The following is an 18,237-nucleotide window of genomic DNA, read 5'->3' as shown; positions in this document are numbered from 1 at the left end:
ATTTAAATTATATTATTTAAGTTATTTTTTATATATATATTAATTTTAATTTTAAAATTTAATATTAAATTTTAAATTAAAAACTATAGTATAATTTTTTTTAATTTAATTATTATAATTTTATTAAATTTCTTAATAATAAATATAATTTTTATAAAAACCTTTTTTAAAAAATAGTTAAAAATAAATAAATATTAATTATATTTATAATTATAAAAATAAATATATATAAAAAAATATAAATTAATTAAGTTATTATTAATTAATAATTACTAAATAAAAATTTAATAATAAATATTCTAATTTTAATTTTTAAGTAATTTATTTTTTATACTTAAGAAAAATAATTATTATATTAAATTAAAGAATATATATTTAACTTATATATATAATATAATCTAGTCTATATATATGTAAATATTTTTACAAAATTTATATAATTATTAACTATTAAAATTAGCAACTTCCTTGTTTTCCATTACTAGGATAAAACTTACCTCTATTAATCTCTCCGTCAAATCAAAGCATTCGCGCCGAATCTCTTCTCCAAGGTCTTGAGAAGAGAAACGCCATAATCCTGTAAATCCCATTTCATGTAATGCATCTATTAGTGGCCGCATCGACGTCATTTTATCCTGAAAGTTTGCATCTGACGAGATTGTTCGCAGTAGGGTATTGGCGGCCTTCAGAGCACTAGTATCCTGGCTATGTAATAGGACCTCCTCAATTAATGATGGTATTGCGCCGCATCTATATGAAATCAGTCAACAAACCGCGTAGTCAAGCAGCATTATATACTTACAGCTGTTCAAATACCAAAGGCCGTTGCAAGGCTAGATCATTCAGCCACTGAAGGCTTCGGACTTGGACCCGCTCCTCAAGATACTGGAAGTCAACTAATTCGATAGCTGAGATGAGCAATAGGTCTTTGTCCCTTACATTATCCATTCTTTGTCGACCAGTGTATGTTGTAGTATTTCCAGTGCCCTCTGCACCGATACCGGCAATCCAGAGGCCATCTCTGTAGTCTTCAGGAAGCACGCCTCGCGCCGAAATAAGAGCAAGGTATGGTAATGAATCTGTTGTAGGGTCGTTTTTAGCTGTTGGAGGTACTGCGGTAGAGTTGGCAATCTCAAAAAATGAAGATAGAACGCGAATTGCCGTTGGGCGTGTTGACGTATCAGTGAGTCCGCGGACGAGGTAAGCGCAGACGGCAAAGTGAAAGCTCTCATGATCGAAATGAATTCCGTACGCATCATCAAGTGGCAAGGCAGCTTCTTCGAGCTGACCACGGCTTTGTAAAAGAAGCGGGACAATTTTCTCTCCCGTAGCATTGCCCACTGCGCCAATGTTGGTTAAGACTGCTTCAAGGAATTGCGCTGTGCAGTTGAAAAGACCAATGGGAACAAGTCGGACGAGAGACATGGCCAACCAGAAAAGTTGAAGTCCGTACCGAGATGCAGAAGGAAGCTTGATCATCATTTTCGACAACGACGTTACGATAGAGATGAGCATTTCGCTATTCCCATCTTCTCCGAATTGGCCGATGCTATTTCTCAGGGCAACGAGAACTTGGTAAAGTAGGTCGTCGTCTACCTCTTCACGAGCTAAGTATCCCATTACTGCAAAGGCTCTTGGTTGGACAGCTGGATTATTTTGAAAGGCGGTGCTTGCAACAAGACTCATCCAGCGTGATCTCCAACTATTGGCCAAGTCAATCGAAGGTGCTGCAATAGAGCAAATGTCGAATAAAATGACAGTTAGATTTTCAGTTGCCGCTAGTGTCGAGCTCGAATCGTGAGCCGTAGAGACGGAGGCGCCGTCACGGATATTCGAGGTCGTTAAAGAAAACGCCTCACCTCGAGGCTCACAAAGAAGGTCAAGGTTTGCCTTTAGTTTGGTAAGTTTTGCTTCGTCTAGGTTGAAAGCCGTACAGACTGAATGGACTGAATTAACCAGTAGCTTGTACACCAGTTGGCGAACGCTATTGTCGCCAGTATTGGCGAGCATCGTCACGATGTGGAAAATTTCAGGCAAGAATAACCGAGACTGAACACCACTATCAAATGACAAAGCGACGCAAAATTGCAGAAGCACGCATATCTCTGCCCAGACAGGGCTATCTTGCAGATATCTTGTTGGTCTCAATGACGAACGATTGAGTGTTTTGCGAAGTCGGGAGAATATCTTTCCTCGAATAGTAACAGTACCAATACCGATGATGACTGGTGAGATGACGTCCAACGACTCCTCATGAGCGCCATAGCTTAGAGCAGTTTTTATCAGCTCATCAAGAAATATGTCGAGCAGGAGTTCATCACTGGTTATTGATGGTAAGACAAAATGCTGGAGAGGATATGAAAGGTGCGGGTCTAAAACGATAAGATCGATCAGCTTCCTCAATAGTGTCGCGACCTTTTCTCGTCCCTTTTCGCTGTCTTGTTCACTGGTCAAGACATTTGTTCGAAGACCGGTGAGCCACGGTGACATGTAAGCCAAGCTGAGAGGCCTTTGTTCTTCAGGGAAGCTCTCCCACCCTACGAAGAATTCGGTCAAGAAATCAGATGTTAGCTGTGGCTGTGTAGTTGCTAATATATTGCTGATTTCTACTACAAATCGTGTTGGATCAATTGGAATGGAGATGTCTAGCACACGGTATTAGTATTAATGATCAGATCGATCAATAAGCGCCTTAGAACCGACCTTTCGCGCATGATAATCTAGAATCAGCGCTATACTTGAAAGCCCTGCATAATGCTCCAAGCAAATTATATGACGCCAACCTGAGAGAGCGATCTGAGCTCAAAAGGTTCGTAAAGGCGAGGTTGAGTAATGTACCGGGTACATCTTGAGGACGCATAAGTCTCTCGAAGGGCTTATAGGTACGATTCTCTTTCCCATGCTTGTTTTTGGCACTGCGGATGGTCTGAAGCACGTCAGCTTTCTTTGGGCTGGTAAAGTACATGACTATTTTCCCTCCATCTGCTCGGAGTCCGAAGGAAGAGTCATCCTCTGATTGAAGTGTTGTCGTTGCTTCTTCCACATCTCCAAGGCGGAAAATATCATTGACAGTAGTGCTGAGGCGAAGGCCAGACAAAACCTCCTGTTTCTTGGTTGTGGTTACTTGGACAAACTGGCTTCCAACCTTAATTACCACTTCTACTTTTCCTTTCGACTTCGAGAGCCTTGTAATGGGCTGGAACATATAGCGAGTATCTGTGACAACACTAATCGTTTCCTTAGGAAGATGAAGTTGGCTGAGATGGAAATGAGCTTGGAGATCCTGAAGACTTCCTATCAAGTGGTACTCCACGTTTCTCGGGTGAAAAGCACTACTTTCAGATCTTGTGGATACTCGTAGCAGGTGTCGAAAGCATCTCCTGGAATCATTTCGTTAGTGATGATGAAAAGGGTAACGGCACATATCTAACTGACCTAAAGGCGCTGTTCATGTTGTACACATAAATTCTCGTCAAATTAAGTGTCAACTCTGAGGGAGTAAGAAGATCAAGCATTTTAAAGAAGTCATCTTGGGGGTCGTTCCGTCCATTATAACATGTGGCGTCTATGAAAAGTCCGAAGGGTTCATGCCAAAGTCTGCTGGCAATCTGTCAAACGAATTAGAATCCCTTTCTTTGATCCATTGCTACAAGGGGCATCGGCTAGCTGGTGCTACACAGGTTCTCATGTAGCGCAGCAGCTGGGGTGCCAATGACTATGGAGAAGATCCAAGAGCTTACCTTGAGATAACAATAAAGCATTGTGTCGTAATCAATATTATCCGCTTCAATATGACGCAGTATAATGCAAATGATCGAAAGTCCGTCCTAGAGAAAGCTCAGTTAGCATTAGTTATTTCTTATATCCTGAGGAACGGGGGCGAGCTGAGAGGGTAGTAAGCAATTATGTCTCACCTTGCTCTCGCCTCCATCATACACTGCACGAGACGTTAAATAAGACTCTGTACCACGAAAAGCGTTGCGAAGCATAAAGTTCTGGAATCGTGAATACAAAGGTGGGCTGTTTGTTGAGATTTGTGGCCGGTTCCATGATATGGCCAAAGGAGGGGGACCGAGATTTGCAATCAAATTCCGTAGAGGTTCCATAGCCGGTGAACGACCACGAGGATGTTCCCCTGGAGATCTGACGTATTCTCTCCTATCCTTGGAGACAAGAATCTGCTGAAGGTGATCCCAATGGTCATAGAGGAAGCGGTGCAAGGCCACACATGACCCAAAATCGATGGCCTTTTTGTTACTGCTGATTTCTAGTTGACTCGGTGGAATCTTTCGGGTGGTCAGTCTATCTTCGCAAAAAAGAGTTGTCCAGTCACTTACAGATATTTCACGTAGAAACCCCATTACGACATGGATGTTTTGGACTAAGAAGAGGTTAAGCGGAAACATGTAAGGTTCCTTTGTTCCGAATAGAACATTATTGGCCAAATTTTGAATTATTTTTGCTATGAGCAGTAGACCTCGACGCATCTCCTTCGACGGCGGTGTTGGCACGAGTCCCTCTACTTCTGGAGCGACAATTGCAGGACAGAAAAACCGGAGGAAAATGAACGCGCCAACTGCAGTGTATTTGGCATTCGGGAAGCGATGTAGAACAGCATCGGAAATCTACTTGAGGTGTGAGGGCTATTGATCAACAACCAAGGGGTATTAGCTGAACTCACTATGCTGCATATTTTTCTGAACGAAGGGGGTATATTGGAAGCAGAAGCACAAATATCGTCCATGAAAACTTTCGCAACTATCTGAAGTTGAAGAGCATTTTTTTGTAGTTCTTCCTGTGTGCCAACTCTGGTCGGATCAAGCTCCAAATCTAAGTCTTGGGATGTGAGCATGAGTCGTTCAAGGACCTTGTGAAGAGTTCCTTGTAAATAAGCAAAACCTTTCCACCTAGCGTAGACAGAAAGCATTTTAGTTGCAACGCAATTTCGACGCAAAATTTCCGTCTCATTTTCTGATGGAAGATTAGCTCGAACCTTGTCCAGTACTACTAAAAGGAGTGAGTAGAAACGCAATATCTCACCAGTCTGATCAATTTCTGCCCTAATAAGTGCCTCGAACAATTCAAAGATAAGGCCTCTTTGTTCAAATACCGTTAGAAGGCAAATTGTAAGTTCATCAACTTCTGTACTTGGGCATATTGCACTCATTGAGGCAGGAAGTGATACATCCTTTGTAAGGAGCTGCATTTGCACTGTCAGCTTCTGGGAAGGGCTAAGTCAGGTGAGATAACAAACCTCTAAAAGTTCCTCATATTTTTTGCTAACAGCCGAGTCTGTCAAATTGCTAAACTCAGTTCCTTGGATTAAGATGTTAAAAAGAACTTTGACGAATGCTGTTCGGATCTCTACATTGTCGTGATATCCGATATTGATGGAATGCTTGAGACCAACATCAATATTTGCGCTAAGGAGGTTGGAGAGGATGGTGATGGCCAAATCTGAATTGGAGATCACTTCATCTCGGCCAACTAAAGTTGCAGAAAGCTCCGATCTGCTGATTTCGGCAGACTCATGATTGAGAAGGGAAAGAAATCGGTTGAAGTAGGTGTGAAACATCTGAGACTTCATCTCGCTCATTCCAACATCTGACTGACTATCAGCGGGCTGAAGCGGTAAACGAAATGTGAGATCTGCGAGAGATCGCAAACAAGCTTTATCAAGATCCTTTTGAACTCTGTTCAAATCATCAGGTTTCCCACCTGCGCCGGGTTGATCCACATGTGGTGATCGTGGTCGATCTATCCAACCAATGGTGTATTCGAGGAGCTGGTTTCGAATATGTACATCATCACGGAGGTTCAAATGCTCCTTTCTCTTTGTGACTGCTTCGCACAATTGACAGACCCTTATCTTGACTCGTAAGGTATTTGCAGTATCTGCAATCCCGTCGATGAACTTGGCAAAGTTCAATGTCATCAGGCCCAAGTGGACTGACGAGGCGGCCCCTAAATCGGCCGGGATTTCTAGTCTCTCGACCAGAGTCTTTAGCAAAGAAGCAGCTTGCTCCGCAAAGATTATGTCTGTTTCCTGAGCCTTATCTGCCGGAGCGAGAACACCTGCAAAGAGCACTTCTAACTCTGATTCGAGAGACTTGAACAGGGCGGGATAAAGTATAGGTGACACTTCGCTCGAAAGAATTTCGCGCATAGCTTCACGAACTCTGACGTTTGCACATGCTAGGAGTTGAATAGCCAATTTGAGATAACGTTTGAGCGAAGGCTCTTCGGATTGCTCAGATGGTGATCGATCTATCCATCTCAAATTCTGGAGCGATGGTTCCTCCAAAGCAATGGCCTGATCTGCGGTGCAAGCTCCTCCAAGAGACGCAAGGAAGCCTGACAAATTTCGCCACTCTGACAATAATCGGTCATCAACAGAATTTGGATGTAGCGTGGAGACTTTTTGAACTAAATAGATCCAACGATCGAATGCGATTTCCCAAGCGTTCAGTATGCCTAATGTTGGAAACTGAATGCGACGCAAAAAAGTTCGAATTCGTTTCTGGAAGGCGACCAGTCCGGTGAATCGAAAACCTGGGGATGCGATCTCACGGAAAATATCGCCGTTGCGAAGGATTGACGCTGATGACTTGACAGATTCAGCAAATTCACCAATGCAAGAGCACTCCGCCAGAAATAGGCCTATGCAAGAAGTGACAAGCTGACAGACATCAATATCGGCAGAGCAAAGAGATACAAGAAGAACGGTCTCTAATTTGGACGAGGCAGCTACCATATCAGGAAGCTCATCAGACAGGCGTGTCAATTCCTGTAGGAAATCATGATACAGCATTAGTGGAGGGCCGCTGTAAATTGGATTAACGGATCCTTACCGGGATGTTTTTCAATAAGGTGAGCCGAGCTTTGAGATAGTCGTGCATAGTTGTTAGTTCGAATAGCCTAGGATGAACCATTCGTTCACACAACTCGAGCAAAACCTTGGAGCTTGAAGAGTATTAGTTTATGTTGGATACTACCAGTTTTTCATCTTACCTTCGAGTCCAGAATGTCTCACGCAGCTCAAGTATATCGGGATGACTCTGCTCATTGAAGGACTTGACGGCTTCTGGATGCTCTGAAAAGAGTCGCTCGGCAACTTCTGTTGCTGTTTGGCAAATGGTTTTGTTGGATGATATTACAGTGAATATAAATGGCCCTAGCGTATCAAGAGCCGGCGTCTGACGATTAAGCTCATTCAATAATGATGTGGGTAGAGCACCGAGAAACTTGAGGATGCTGCGCGCCATATTTATGACTTCATTACTGAGATTTGCCGCCGGATCCCATGAGACAGCTACGCAAGTCTGAAACCAATTAGTATAAGCGTGGTAAGAAGCAGAAAACAGTTTTGTGTGGCAAACCTTCAACTGTGTTTGAATAAATGGAAGAGCCTCATTGAAGAGCTCGTTATATCTGGAAGAGTCTGACTGGTTCGCAAGGTAACAGCATGCTTGGATAACTGCGACTTTGAAACTATGAGGTGACGAGGGCGAGATACAAGTGTCAAGGACAGTATCAATACACACATCTAGGTTTAGATGCGCTAGAGTGATAAAGGCAGCAGTAATCATATTCTGATCAAACTGGGCAGAAGGCGAATTTGTGGCGGAATGGCGAAATACTGCGTCCCGTACTTCGTCCTGCACATCCATGGCATAGCTGACAAGTGCAGAATCGCTCTCTGCGCTGAAATGACGAGCAGCGCGGAGTAGAGAGATGACACAATATCCGGCTTGCTCATTTCCGTTCTTCATGGTCTTACGCAATGCGTCCAAAAATGACACCTTCTTCATGATATTGTTGCTCTTGGCCTCCCTCAAGTTACTGGCCACCTCGAAAACATCAGGCATGAGGAAAAGAAGAGTTGTTTGGAGAGGAAACAGAAGGGTTTTGCGTCTACCATTGTCAGTCACGGTTTGTGTCATATCAAAAAGGGTATCCGCGCCTCCATCGAGTCGTTTATGAAGACGGTGGAGATGGACAAATTCTTGCGGATATCGGTCAATCCATCGAGCTATTAATAAAGGCATGGTAGCAGCGACAGTGTTTTGATATGATTTTCGAAAATGAAGAAAGCTCGAGCAAATCTCTTGTATGATGAACCCAAGCTTGGAACCATCCACCCAGAAGGAGGAAAGAAGTCGCATGACAACAAGCGACCCTCTCCCGGATTCCTGAGAGCCCCAAGTCTCCGCAGTAGCGTCTACTGTTGCAGAAACGCGGACATTGTATATGACCTCTCTAAGGTAGCTAAATGAGTCTGACCAGCTGGACGCTGTGACATATCCCACGAGTGTCTTGATAGGCGTTTCGATTTGATCAAAATATGATGACAAGCGGCGCTCGACGTCGGGATCGTCATGATGGACATCTTGCTGCGGCTCACCAGCTGAGGATGTCACGCTGGCACTGCTTTCGATACCTTGATCCAGCAGCACTTGTGCCGATAACATGTAATTGTCGGATATGGGTTCCAGCAAATCTTTGAGAGCGTCAAATATTCGGCCAACAAGTCGCTCGCCCAGGGCAGTAGATGGTAAAGGTGTGGCATTGTCGTGCGAATTGGGCTGCCCAGTCCAATTAGCAGAGCAGCAATCGGCTGCCAGGCTCAGCACAAAGATCTCCGAGGATAAGACATGGCTGGGATGATCTGAGATAGTGCCATAGGGACGCGCGAGGTCTTCGAGTAGTCCCACAAGTGATTCCAATATAATATTAATGGAAGATTTGCTCAAATCGACAAGTGTCGATCTCGTTATATGCAGCACTTCATCTTCAAGGGGACTTGGACTGCTCGTTCCGGTGAGGTGCGGTAGCTGCAACGCGAGGATTGATAACCGTTAGTTAAGTGTTCGTGGATTCAAATATGCCCGATTGACGCGAATTGTTGCTTACCCTGCTGGACAATCGTTCGACCAAGCAGGCCACCAAACTTGAATCTCCAGACATGACGGCGATCTGGAGATGTCGGAACGAGCTCGTTGGGAGTGGATGAGGCCATCATCGAATCCAGGGCCTGGAAGTACAGCGCGGGGTACATTCTAGCATGTAGCGCGACCCCTGGATCGGAATCCCCTCCAAGGTACTCCGGACAGCATCAAGGCATTAGCATAGGTACTTTTTTGTACCTCGGCGCACAACGTTACGGCCGATGATATTACCAGGGGGCCCAGAACAGGCACGGGGATTTTTTTCTTTTGGAAAGACTGCATAGATAGCGGTACCTCGTAGTTTGCAGTACCTGATAAATCATTGGGCGCTCCCAACGGTACCTACCAGGTACTAAAACGGCACATTAGGAGCTCCAGCCAGTACACGTACTAAGCTTCTTTCTAGCTTCCTTGTCTGTCACTGCGACACTACAGCTGGCACAACTTGCGAATAGCATCTTCGCCACAGGTCGTGTTTGCATCTACCGACAACGCTTTTCGTAGTTGAGAACAGTCAAAGGGTGTTTCTGCCGGAGCAACTATGCAACAATGCCTCGTAGGCACGGTGCTTTAGACGACTACACGTCTGCTGTGCCTCAAGTTTGTGTTCCTAACATGTGCAATCCTCATAGTCCAGCCTAACCAAGTCTCAGATCATCTTGTCGACCTCTGATTCCGATTATCTAGATCACCTCATACCGGTGCTTAAAGATGCAACCAACTCACGGCGGACGCCAGCCCTTCTGCAGTCCTTGTCTCGTTATTCCGAGGACCGCGAAGCAGACATTGAACGAATCGGACTGACCAAACACGAAGAGTTTCTCGATTCGGTCCACAGACTACAAGAAGTCCGCGAAGGGACTGTTACCCTCACCACTGAGATTCTCAAGCTCAACCAATCAATTCAAGCAAGTACTGAGAAGCTTGCTGATCAAAAGGGTGCCCTTGTCAACACAAAGGCTGTGCGCCAGAATATTGCTGACGCGGCGGATGCCCTTCGAGAATCCCTTACGGTGCTCCATGCCGTGAACCACTCCCACGAGCTCGTACGCCGCAAGAAATACTATTCCGCCTTAAAATCGCTGGAAGATTTGCAGAATGAACATCTTGTTCCGATCCTCCAGAATCGCTATGCCACCCAGCATCGCCTAGCGGATGCAATTCAGAAGTCTCTTCCTGCTTCCCGAAGGGCAATTTCCGAAGCGGTCATGTCGGACTTGAACACCTGGCTGTTTCGGATTCGTGAGACCTCACAATTTCTGGGCGAAGTTGCGTTCTATCATACAGAAATGCGAAGAAACAGGCAAAGGGCGCGAATCGAAAACGAAAAATTCTTGGAGAATTTCAAGTTGAATTCGTCTATTGAGTTGATTTCAGATGAGAATGAGGAATTTGATGTTCTCGACAACGAAGAGCTCCAGGTTGATTTTACACCCCTGTTTGAAGCTCTGCATATTCATGATGCCCTTGGACATAGCGACCGATTTCGCTCGGAATACGCTTCTACCCGACGCCAGCAGAAGGACCTTTTAGTGCCAACCTCAATTGATTTACTGGCCGAGGATGGGTCTTCTCTTAGCAGTCTTCTCGAAGGAATTGCAGGATTTGCAATTATAGAAAAGGCAACGATGCAACGGGTCCCGTATCTACGATCTGTGGTTGATGTAAGTATCAGCGCACCTGGAACTCTTGAGTCTTCAACTGGGTTTAACGATGTCCTACAGGTAGAAGAGCTGTGGGACTCCATGTGTACCGCCGCCATAGCCCTCACCACGAAGGCTCTAACAAACATTGATAATGCTGAAGTCTTACTTAAAATTAAAAGCGTCATTGCATTGTTCATTCAGACCATGGAAGTAAGCATGCAGTCTTGTGAATCGTCGTTATCATATTTTTCTGACAAGTACTTGTTCATATCTAGGGCTGGGGATATTCTGTGTCCACTCTGGATAACTTTCTCCTGCAGCTCTTCGACAAATATGCCCAGCTACTGAAGCGCCGATTCAGCGAAGACTTTCAAGAGGTATGTAGTACAAATTGTCCTTGTCTCAAGACCATTTACTTATGAGTAATACTCGGCAGATCGTTTCGACGGATGATTATATGCCGATGGCTATCAACTCACTCAGCGACTATGAAAAAGTGATAAACGTCAGCTGGTTCACGCCAGATCGACCTACAGAGGAGCTTACGTACGCTTATTATTTCTAGGATACACAGTAGATACTAATGATCGCGATAGGTTTCCATGCGTTTTACCGTTTTCTCAGATGTATCCACTCTGCTGCATCGATATTCGAAACTTTCTGAATCAGTTCTATTTTTTTCTCGATGATCACTTTCAGCACTCAGATATCATTGATGAGACACTTCGAAAGGTTTCCACTGCCATCCCTGCTCCTATCCAAGTAGAGATATAGACAACTAACCAACAAAACAGTCTCTGGACGAGCTTCTTAGCGAGAAAGTCTGCAAATCTCTCGTCGAGCGCCTAAGCTCTCAATATTTGGGTCAAATAGTGCAGATCCTTATAAACTTGGAGCACTTTGAAATAGCCTGTCGAGAGCTAGAACAGCTATTGATACGAGCAAGGTCGTCTACTTCAGCGGGTGGTCCTTTGCGACTAAACGCCACGGAAGAGTTCCGCAACAACAAGAAGACTGCTGAGAAGAGAATATTTGAACTTGTCAACTCCAAAATTGATGACCTCGTTGACACAGCAGAATACGACTGGTAAGATTTTTATATGATGAAGTCACCATAGGCGCTAATCAAGACATTTGTAGGCTGGCGAGCGGTGTGCCGACAGAGCCAAGCAATTATATGCAAACGCTCACTCGGTATCTATCCAATATTATGAACTCGACGCTTCTGGGATTGCCGAGAGAAATCAAGGAGTTGATTTATTTTGATGCTCTAAGCCATGCAGCTGAAAAAATCCTGGTATGCCGTTCCCCGTACCTACATCATGATCGACGCATATTAACCAGCCTTCAAAGGCCCTCCCTCTTTCACCAGAGGTTCGACACATTAACGGGCATGGTGTCTTTGCGCTGGCACAGGATGTCAACTATCTTACAGAGTTTGTCGGAAGTCTTGAAAACGGGCAGATGCTACGCGAGAATCTTGACGAACTCCAGCAGACTGTAAATCTGATGCAATCTGACAATCATGAAGAATTTTATGATATTTCAATCCGCAACAAGAAATATGGCCGAGTTGACGTGCTCAATGGGCCGATCCTACTTGAGAAGTATGCCATCACCGAAACACCTGAAAATAAACAAAAACAACAAAAAAACCCTTAAAAGACAAAAGCTAACACAACGTAGGCTTACTCCTACCGCACAGCCTTCAGGGAGAGCTGCGCCACTTTCCAACTTATCTCGCTTTGCCATCATGAAATGAAGCAAAGCAATGTCTAGACGCCTCTCTAAACTACAAGATATGCTTGTCTATTTTGCATATCTAGAGACTCTTTCGCATTAGCAGCTACCCACATGGCCACTTTGAGGCTGCGACTTTTACGTGCCGCAACAGAAGTTGAAAGAGCACTTGTCGTCATGTAAGCGTTGGATCAATTACCTCTTTCTTTTCATCCTGCCTATGCGGAGGCTCCTATTCAAACTCCTCAGACGGCATAGATGCCTATCAATGATTAGAAGAGTAATGCTGTGGCGGAAAACCACTTACCTGTTGCGGCTGCATTGCCGAATATTGTTGGTACATGCCCTCCATCTCACTATACATGGCCGCTTGTGCTTGGGGTTGTCCATAAGGGGCGGGAGGGGCCTGGCCGGGATACATGTTGGGAGCTTGTCTGTAATCCTGCTCAGAAGCAAGGGCATGTCCGCCCATATAATCTGCGGTGGCCATTGGGTGAGACGATGGATGGCCAGCCGACTGGGCCATGCCGGCATGCTGCCCCGGCATTGGCGCCTGACCCGGCCCTGGAACAGGCGCGGCGGAAGGCTGTGTGGTAGTTCGTTTAGCGTGTGCCGTAGCTTCTTCCCTCGGGACAATATCGATCAGGAAATCAAACATGTCCGACTTAGCAAGTGCAGAGGCAATATCGGAGCGCTGTAATGTGCGCCTCTTGTTCTCCTCAGCATGAATCCAAGCTCGCATGGTAAGTTCGGTGATGAATATGTCGCAGCCTTTGGCAAAGAGAATTGGTGCCTCTGCCGAGATCATCTTGACTTCAGGATCCGCCTTCATGACTTTCTTGATACGGGCGAGGGGAAGTTGATGAATTTTGTAATCATGAGTGTCACTCTCCAAATGGCTGATTGTTTGTTGCCAGTACGTCGTCAGGATATCCTTGTACTGTCCTGTGAGTCCCTGATGAACCTAGAGTGCGCCGGCTAGTTAGCAAGTTGAAGCGCAGCATGGCAACCGAGGAAGACAAACATTTGCCCAGGGACCGGTATAGAGCTCCGCGGGCGCAAAGCCTTGTGAGGCAAGCTGTATCCTTGGTTAACACAAAACAAAGGCTCGGCCGAACAGATATCGATGTATACGAACCGCAGCACAGGCACCTAAGGAGGGCGCATTAGTCTTCCAATAATGTACGCCCAGCTGGACAAGAATAACTAACCATAGTGTCCACCTTGTGTAGGATCATACACTGGTGTAGGTCGGTTATGTGAAGGGTGGGCTGGTGCGGATTGATTTTGTGATTCCATTGTCTAAGCTGGACTGTTGACGAGTAGCGATAGTGATAGTCGTGATGATGCGAGAGACGCTACTACTACTAATAATACCGGCGTCAGCTCTCACGATTATAAGTCCAGTGGTATATAGCTGAAAGCGGGGATGAACTCTCTCGTACCTGTGATTACTCGTGGAGCTTGGTTGAACAACTTTGAGCAACTTTGAGCAAGAATAAAAACACTGTTGGGTATAATATGAGCGCGTAACGGTGTAACTAGAGTCGAAGCGTAGCGATCGCGTTGTTGATTTTGGGCTGCCTTAGGTGATGTTGTCAGAGGTGCTTCTCACCTGCGCAGCCCATTTACTAGAGTAGCCAATCATTTACCTGAGCTGGCAAGCTCGGTTGTCTCATATTCATTAATTACATAACTATGCATACTGTAATTTTGTACAATCGATTGTGACAGAAGTGGGGGCAGAAAAATTCTTGTAATGGAATATCCACTTCTTTGCATACGAGCGCCAAAGTTCCATACTACAAAAAGACCAATTTCCTTGAAAATTTTACAACGGGAGACTTCTCACGAGGCGGCCTTGATCTTCTCTCCCCAAGTCATATGATGGCTGGTTTTGCCGACAATGACGTGCAGAAGCTTCTCCAGCAGGCCGAGGAGCGCCTCAGCGGCGGCCGCATAATTCCAAAGCAAGCCTCGACGGATTCGACAACGGCCAAGCCCGTAGGAGAGGATGCGAAGGTTTTGCCTCCTAAGCAGGAGAAGACACAAGTCCGCGTGCCGCGACCACAGGTAGCAGCATCAGAGCAGCGGAAGGGTAAGGTAAGGACCAAGAATTTCTTTTTCTCTTTTTCTCATTCTCCCTCTCTTCCCCTTCTTTCTCTGGAAGGATAGCTGGTATAAAGATGAAAGCTAGCCGCAAGGCACAATGACACGGGACAACGTCCGTCTTGGACTATAGGCCCGTGGCTCCTGATTGCTATTTACATCATAGTTACTCTGAATACCAAGCGACTCAACCTCAGCTTCTTCACTCACTGCGACTGGCTTATACCAGCCTCTTCATGCGTTAAGCTGACTTTTCGCTAACTCGTAATATAGAACACAGCAGGGCCTGAGTGGTTTGACCTCCCCAAAACCGACCTGACGCCAGAGTTCAAGAGAGACTGGCAACTGTTGCGCATGCGAAATGTTCTAGACCCTAAGCAGCAGAGAAAAACCCTACGAGCTTCTGCCCCCGTTTATTCCCAGGTGGGCAGAATCATTGCCAGCCCAACCGATCCATATAGCGCGAGACTGGGGAGCCGAGAGAAGAAGAAGACGCTATCAGAAAGTATCATGTCCGCACATAATGACACAAAGCTCGCGTCCAAGTACTCTTCCATCCAAGAGACGAAGAGAGAGGGACGAAAGGCATTCTATAAATCAGTAGTTGCCAAGCGACGGAAAAGAAATTGAACCCAATACCTACCTACCTATTTATACAGCGATACCCGGACAAGAATCCACTGCCAATAGTCTAGTAACATAGCATGCTATAAGCACATGGAGTCCAAACAATAAATTACAAGAACTTGACAATTTTCATAACAATACGCGTTCTCAATTTTTTGCTTTTGATTATATGTGTAACATATATATATATAATTTTGCTATTAAATTCCATTGTGATAACATACTCTTGGTCTCATGATCCTGCTTCGTAGCATATAAGTCATGATAGTAGTAACTACTTGATGTAAAAATAGTCGATAGCCAGCGCTTATGCTGTCGTATTGTATTATACCAAAAATTGACATTAACCTATCCTGCCTTCCGCCTTGGCTTCTGTCGTCATGGTTAGAATCAGGTTTCCATTGATTGGGGTCGTTTTGAATCTGATGGCATCAGACGTAAATCAGTACTTACCTTTGACCTGCTCAAAAACTTTCAGCATCTTGCGCCGTGCTCCGAGAGCGTTTACACCTCGGTCCTCCAGAGCCTTATCATCCAATTCGATCAGGTCTGTCCAGTTCATATCTTTCAGATTGTCTGTATACTTGTGTAGCCGCAAGCTGCGAAGCCAGCTAGGGATATCCTGAAGAAGAGTAGGATCCGTGGGGTCTTCCGGAGGCTTTGAGCTTCCTCGTCTTCCTCTCGGTGACCGTCCTCGAGCCATGTCAGAGTGGTCCGAGAGGTATCCTTCATGGGTGTTTATTCCTAGTTGCCCCAAGCCGACAGGCGACATGCCGCCGGCCATCAATGCAGAACCATCATATGCGCTAAGAAAGCCGTTGTGTTGAGGAGAAGTAAAATGTGACATGGGTCCCATGCCAGACTGTAAGGGCAAGCCTGGAGAGCTCGGACGAGATCGCTGTCCTCCAAGACTGAGACCTTGCTGTGCTTGAAGGGCCATCAGCTGATCGCGATTCAGTATTTGCCCATGTTCGTTAATCATGACAACATTGGCATTGGGGATATTGATGTGCGAAGGAGTAGGAGGCATCTGGTGTTGTGCCCCTGGAGCATCGTTGGACCTGGCTCTTCGATATTTGCGAACGTCGTCCAAAGCAAAGCGGTTGTTGACCGTAGAGAGAGCTGCAAGTTTCATTGCTGTCGCGTTGGCCACCATGTCAGCCTGGCCAGCGGAGTTTGTATTAAATGTTGGTGCCATCGGTGTGTTGACCATGGAAGCCCAGTTGCCACTGCCAGTTGCATATGGCGACAAGAGGGGCAACTCAGGCGCATTTTTGTCACGAGTCAAGGTGGTGGTTTGAAGAGTAGAATTACTCGACAGCTGTGGCCGTGGTGACCTCAAACCTCCTCCAGAGGCTGGAGGCTGGACGAATTGGCCCATTGGGGTTTGAGATGATCCCGCCTTGGAAGCTGCTGCGGGGTCTCCGCCGCTGCCCCATGGCGATGCTGATGAGGCGACATTGCCATCTCTAGAATCCGGAGTGGCAGCCGGGATGCTGGATCCCGTCAGTGCGGCTCGGGGATCGATGGCAACGCTGTTACGGTTCGATGAAGGCGGGTTTCCTGTTTGCTGGGTAAACTTTGCTTTTTCAGTAGCAATAGCTGCTGCGGCATCTGGGAACATGGCATTGATCGTGGAAGCATCGAGGCCAGAGTGTCGCTTGGATGTTGAAATAGCTGAGTTGCGAGCGAATGAGTTTCGGGCAGAGTCGACGTTGAGCTTGTTCATGGCATCGCTAAGCCGACTGGACATTGGGTCTTGCAAAAAGAAAAGAACATGTTAGCTTGCGAATGCGCGAGTGAATTCTGTACACGAGATCTACCTTTGTCAAAAGTCGCAGGGGAGAGAACACCGGACATCGGGTGGTTCTTGCCCATCTGCTGGAGAACTTGAATAAAGAAGCGGATTTGGACCTGAGTTGTCTGCTGAAGCAATGCATACAGAGCAGCTGTGCGCTCGGCCTCGCTAAGGACGCGAAACCACTGCTCAATAGCGCTCAGCTCATCCTTGAAATCCTGATCGAGCGTGGCCGCAGCCATTTCTTCCAGCGTCGTCTCATACTGATCAATGTCCGCAATCCACTGTTGGGCGATCTTGTCCTGAGAATCAATGTCCAGGCCCCCAGGGCCGTGACCCCCTTGCTGTGGTTGGCCATAGAAATCGGATGACGGCCTGATGCGGCTGGCCGGCGACGTCCCTGATATCGCCGCCATGTCGGCAGAGGCGCGCAGCGAGCTGCCAGAGCCAACTGCTCGGGAAGAGGGTGGTCTTAGAGAGGGCGCATTGACTTCAGGGGTGCTGTTGCGATTGCCGGCGACGTGGCTACCAGACATATTGAGCATTCTTCGGCTGCGTCAAAATGGGGTGAAGGAGAGGGTAGTGAAAAAGAGAAGAGGGGCTAAGGACGGGAGAACAGTTGGCGAATTCCTGCAGTATCCAGCTGAGCAGAACGGTTTGACAAGACACGCAAACCGCAACGATGCAAATTATGGCGAGTTACAACATATTCCTCTAACGAACTAGTCGCGCGTTAGCAGACGGGCCACGCTTTTTTTTCCGTAGCTGACCGAGCCCGAGTCCCTTCCAACAAGGCAAACTGGAAGCTGGCGAGGCTCACCAAGAGGGAAACGCACTAGTTAAGCAAGATGGGATGTGTCTGCTTCCAGGCAGGCAATTCAATCCAGCTACCAATCAGCTGTCCGTGAGGGATCGTGTCAAACGCGGCTGAGGAAGGAGAACCTATCAAGAAGAAAAGAAACCCAAAGGCGACCGGCTATGGGATGCCAGGAGTAAAGAATGATTCGAAACGCCTTATCGAGCGTAGCATAGGACTAGGACCTGAAACTGCGCCTAGCTGCTATTTGCTCAAGATTTAGGCGCCATCAGACCAATAGAAGGCCGTAGCAGACTATGTACATAGGCAATATAGGTATCAGATAGCATAAAAAAGCAAACGTAATTTATGTGGGTAAAAAGTTTCTAACTTGGGTGAGTTTTGTTAACCAGAAATTAATTTAATAAAATAATTAGACAATATACTAATAGCCACTTTATATATAAAATACTACATCAATAAAAGAATTAATATACTGTATCAGATTGATAAATATATTTCAATATAATGATATACTTGTTTAATACTATTCAATATGTGCTCATGAACATT

General features: G+C 45.9%; 5 protein-coding genes across 5 annotated transcripts; 2 read left to right on the top strand and 3 right to left on the bottom strand.

The window, feature by feature from the left end:
- Positions 1 to 347: 347 nt before the first annotated feature.
- Positions 348 to 9,111, bottom strand: V8C40DRAFT_258827 (uncharacterized protein). Its single transcript, XM_083218809.1, has 15 exons — positions 8,914 to 9,111; positions 7,380 to 8,834; positions 7,012 to 7,322; positions 6,852 to 6,963; positions 5,255 to 6,787; positions 5,041 to 5,200; positions 4,682 to 4,971; positions 4,338 to 4,625; positions 3,915 to 4,286; positions 3,741 to 3,827; positions 3,436 to 3,608; positions 2,704 to 3,380; positions 803 to 2,645; positions 498 to 750; positions 348 to 447 (listed from the first exon to the last, which is right to left on the bottom strand). Exons 1-15 carry the CDS (start codon positions 8,965 to 8,967, stop codon positions 433 to 435), a joined length of 7,623 nt encoding a protein of 2,540 aa, XP_083067500.1. The 5' UTR covers positions 8,968 to 9,111; the 3' UTR covers positions 348 to 432.
- Positions 9,112 to 9,264: 153 nt separating this feature from the next.
- Positions 9,265 to 12,478, top strand: V8C40DRAFT_134038 (Rab GTPase-binding exocyst subunit SEC15). Its single transcript, XM_083211093.1, has 10 exons — positions 9,265 to 9,548; positions 9,602 to 10,612; positions 10,673 to 10,804; positions 10,870 to 10,971; positions 11,031 to 11,140; positions 11,191 to 11,326; positions 11,389 to 11,681; positions 11,735 to 11,891; positions 11,948 to 12,201; positions 12,281 to 12,478. The coding sequence occupies exons 1-10, from the start codon at positions 9,498 to 9,500 to the stop codon at positions 12,354 to 12,356; spliced, it is 2,322 nt and encodes a 773-aa protein (XP_083067499.1). The 5' UTR covers positions 9,265 to 9,497; the 3' UTR covers positions 12,357 to 12,478.
- Positions 12,072 to 13,931, bottom strand: V8C40DRAFT_258822 (histone-fold-containing protein). The gene is made up of 7 exons (XM_083218808.1): positions 13,780 to 13,931; positions 13,546 to 13,701; positions 13,473 to 13,486; positions 13,359 to 13,412; positions 12,642 to 13,298; positions 12,534 to 12,596; positions 12,072 to 12,416 (listed from the first exon to the last, which is right to left on the bottom strand). The coding sequence occupies exons 2-6, from the start codon at positions 13,631 to 13,633 to the stop codon at positions 12,567 to 12,569; spliced, it is 843 nt and encodes a 280-aa protein (XP_083067498.1). The 5' UTR covers positions 13,634 to 13,701; positions 13,780 to 13,931; the 3' UTR covers positions 12,072 to 12,416; positions 12,534 to 12,566.
- A 208-nt stretch (positions 13,932 to 14,139) lies between these two features.
- V8C40DRAFT_258818 (Fcf2 pre-rRNA processing-domain-containing protein) lies at positions 14,140 to 15,194 on the top strand. The gene is made up of 2 exons (XM_083218807.1): positions 14,140 to 14,437; positions 14,717 to 15,194. The coding sequence occupies exons 1-2, from the start codon at positions 14,219 to 14,221 to the stop codon at positions 15,071 to 15,073; spliced, it is 576 nt and encodes a 191-aa protein (XP_083067497.1). The 5' UTR covers positions 14,140 to 14,218; the 3' UTR covers positions 15,074 to 15,194.
- Positions 15,195 to 15,196: 2 nt separating this feature from the next.
- Positions 15,197 to 18,031, bottom strand: V8C40DRAFT_258811 (RNA-binding protein VTS1). The gene is made up of 3 exons (XM_083218806.1): positions 16,894 to 18,031; positions 15,524 to 16,828; positions 15,197 to 15,442 (listed from the first exon to the last, which is right to left on the bottom strand). The coding sequence occupies exons 1-3, from the start codon at positions 17,411 to 17,413 to the stop codon at positions 15,414 to 15,416; spliced, it is 1,854 nt and encodes a 617-aa protein (XP_083067496.1). The 5' UTR covers positions 17,414 to 18,031; the 3' UTR covers positions 15,197 to 15,413.
- Positions 18,032 to 18,237: the final 206 nt, after the last annotated feature.

Source organism: Trichoderma camerunense, assembly GCF_050948025.1.
Source record: "Trichoderma camerunense strain CBS 138272 chromosome Unknown V8C40scaffold_29, whole genome shotgun sequence".
Taxonomy (NCBI): domain Eukaryota; kingdom Fungi; phylum Ascomycota; class Sordariomycetes; order Hypocreales; family Hypocreaceae; genus Trichoderma; species Trichoderma camerunense.
Note: the sequence above shows the minus strand (reverse complement) of the source record. Positions and strands in the feature narration are given on the sequence as shown.